The 2,932-nt window shown below is 48.7% G+C and overlaps 1 protein-coding gene across 1 annotated transcript in view; it reads right to left on the minus strand.

The window, feature by feature from the left end:
* LOC124007650 (fibrinogen alpha chain-like) overlaps positions 1-479 on the minus strand; it is a 7,803-nt gene extending 7,324 nt beyond the window's left edge. The window contains exon 1 of the mRNA XM_046318313.1: positions 322-479. Within this exon, the coding sequence (XP_046174269.1) occupies positions 322-375 (54 nt within the window). The 5' untranslated portion in view covers positions 376-479. The remainder of the gene's footprint in view (positions 1-321) is intronic.
* Between the last annotated feature and the right edge of the window lie 2,453 nt (positions 480-2,932).

Genomic DNA, 2,932 nt, shown 5'->3' on the forward strand with positions numbered 1-2,932 from the left:
ATATATTATGATTATTATTATTATTAAATTAAATATTATTAAACCTATTTAAATTTAAAAAAAATATTTAATAAATAATGAACATTTTTTTATATCAAATATATTATTATTAAATAAAATATTATTAAACCTCTTACATTAAAATCATGATTTAATAAATAATGATAAAAAAATAAAAAATAAATACAAATAATTCAATTTAAAAAGTGCTATATAAATCCAATATATTATTATTAAATGAAGTATTATTAAACCTCTTAAATTAAAAATAAATAATTTAATAAATAATTGAATAAATAATGAAAACATATATTATCGTACCGTAGTGGAGGCGAGGACAACCAGGCAGAAGCAGAGGATATTTAGTAGCTTCATCTCTCTTCTCTCTGTCCGTCTAGAATACTGTTCCGCCGGGCCTCAGGGCCCCTATATATGGCAATACCTGATGACAAACTCTCGGTTAGGTCCAAATGGCACCCTATTCCCTATGTGGTGCACAACTTATATCTAGGGCCCATAGGGACACCCATAGGGCCCTGGTCTAAAGTAGTGCACTATATAGGGAGCCGTTTGGGATACAGCCTACATTAGTCACTGTTTGTCTAGTGAGCGGGCGGTTTCAGAACGGATTGACTGACTCACAGGGATGCGTCTCATTCCAGGTTGTGTCCTTCACTTCTGCCCTTGACTGACTCACAGGGATGCGTCTCATTCCAGGTTGTGTCCTTCACTTCTGCCCTTGACTGACTCACAGGGATGCGTCTCATTCCAGGTTGTGTCCTTCACTTCTGCCCTTGACTGACTCACAGGGATGCGTCTCATTCCAGGTTGTGTCCTTCACTTCTGCCCTTGACTGACTCACAGGGATGCGTCTCATTCCAGGTTGTGTCCTTCACTTCTGCCCTTGACTGACTCACAGGGATGCGTCTCATTCCAGGTTGTGTCCTTCACTTCTGCCCTTGACAGATCTGGGGGCTGGCCGGTCGTATCAAACATCTCAGTAAGTGTGCTAAGATAGGATCAGTCCCCTAGCTGTGAGGAGTAGAGGGTTGATACATACTGCCCCGGATCAGACTGGGTAGCTGTGAGGAGTAGAGGGTTGATACGTACTGCCCCGGATCAGACTGGGTAGCTGTGAGGAGTAGAGGGTTGATACGTACTGCCCCTGATCAGACTGGGTAGCTGTGTGGAGTAGAGGGTTGATACGTAATGCCCCTGATCAGACTGGGTAGCTGTGAGGAGAGGGTTGATCACGTGCCCCGGATCAGACTGGGTAGCTGTGAGGAGTAGAGGGTTGATACGTACTGCCCCGGATCAGACTGGGTAGCTGTGTGGAGTAGAGGGTTGATACATACTGCCCCGGATCAGACTGGGTAGCTGTGAGGAGTAGAGGGTTGATACATACTGCCCCGGATCAGACTGGGTAGCTGTGTGGAGTAGAGGGTTGATACATACTGCCCCTGATCAGACTGGGTAGCTGTGAGGAGTAGAGGGTTGATACATACTGCCCCGGATCAGACTGGGTAGCTGTGTGGAGTAGAGGGTTGATACATACTGCCCCTGATCAGACTGGGTAGCTGTGTGGAGTAGAGGGTTGATACATACTGCCCCTGATCAGACTGGGTAGCTGTGAGGAGTAGAGGGTTGATACATACTGCCCCGGATCAGACTGGGTAGCTGTGAGGAGTAGAGGGTTGATACATACTGCCCCTGATCAGACTGGGTAGCTGTGAGGAGTAGAGGGTTGATACGTACGACCCCTGATCAGACTGGGTAGCTGTGTGGAGTAGAGGGTTGGTACGACCCCTGATCAGACTGGGTAGCGTGAGGAGTAGATACTACGACCCCTGATCAGACTGGGTAGCTAGAGGGTTGAGGACCCCTGATCAGACTGGGTAGCTGTGTGGAGTAGAGGGTTGATACATACTGCCCCTGATCAGACTGGGTAGCTGTGAGGAGTAGAGGGTTGATACGTACTGCCCCGGATCAGACTGGGTAGCTGTGTGGAGTAGAGGGTTGATACATACTGCCCCGGATCAGACTGGGTAGCTGTGTGGAGTAGAGGGTTGATACATACTGCCCCGGATCAGACTGGGTAGCTGTGTGGAGTAGAGGGTTGATACGTACGACCCCTGATCAGACTGGGTAGCGTGAGGAGTAGAGGGTTGATACGTACGACCCCTGATCAGACTGGGTAGCGTGAGGAGTAGAGGGTTGATACGTACGACCCCTGATCAGACTGGGTAGCTGTGTGGAGTAGAGGGTTGATACATACTGCCCCTGATCAGACTGGGTAGCTGTGAGGAGTAGAGGGTTGATACGTACTGCCCCGGATCAGACTGGGTAGCTGTGTGGAGTAGAGGGTTGATACATACTGCCCCGGATCAGACTGGGTAGCTGTGTGGAGTAGAGGGTTGATACATACTGCCCCGGATCAGACTGGGTAGCTGTGAGGAGTAGAGGGTTGATACATACTGCCCCGGATCAGACTGGGTAGCTGTGAGGAGTAGAGGGTTGATACATACTGCCCCTGATCAGACTGGGTAGCTGTGAGGAGTAGAGGGTTGATACGTACTGCCCCGGATCAGACTGGGTAGCTGTGAGGAGTAGAGGGTTGATACATACTGCCCCGGATCAGACTGGGTAGCTGTGAGGAGTAGAGGGTTGATACATACTGCCCCGGATCAGACTGGGTAGCTGTGTGGAGTAGAGGGTTGATACGTACGACCCCTGATCAGACTGGGTAGCTGTGTGGAGTAGAGGGTTGATACGTACGACCCCTGATCAGACTGGGTAGCTGTGTGGAGTAGAGGGTTGATACGTACGACCCCTGATCAGACTGGGTAGCGTGAGGAGTAGAGGGTTGATACGTACGACCCCTGATCAGACTGGGTAGCGTGAGGAGTAGAGGGTTGATACATACTGCCCCGGA

This window comes from Oncorhynchus gorbuscha, linkage group LG21 (assembly GCF_021184085.1).
Source record: "Oncorhynchus gorbuscha isolate QuinsamMale2020 ecotype Even-year linkage group LG21, OgorEven_v1.0, whole genome shotgun sequence".
Taxonomy (NCBI): Eukaryota; Metazoa; Chordata; class Actinopteri; order Salmoniformes; family Salmonidae; genus Oncorhynchus; species Oncorhynchus gorbuscha.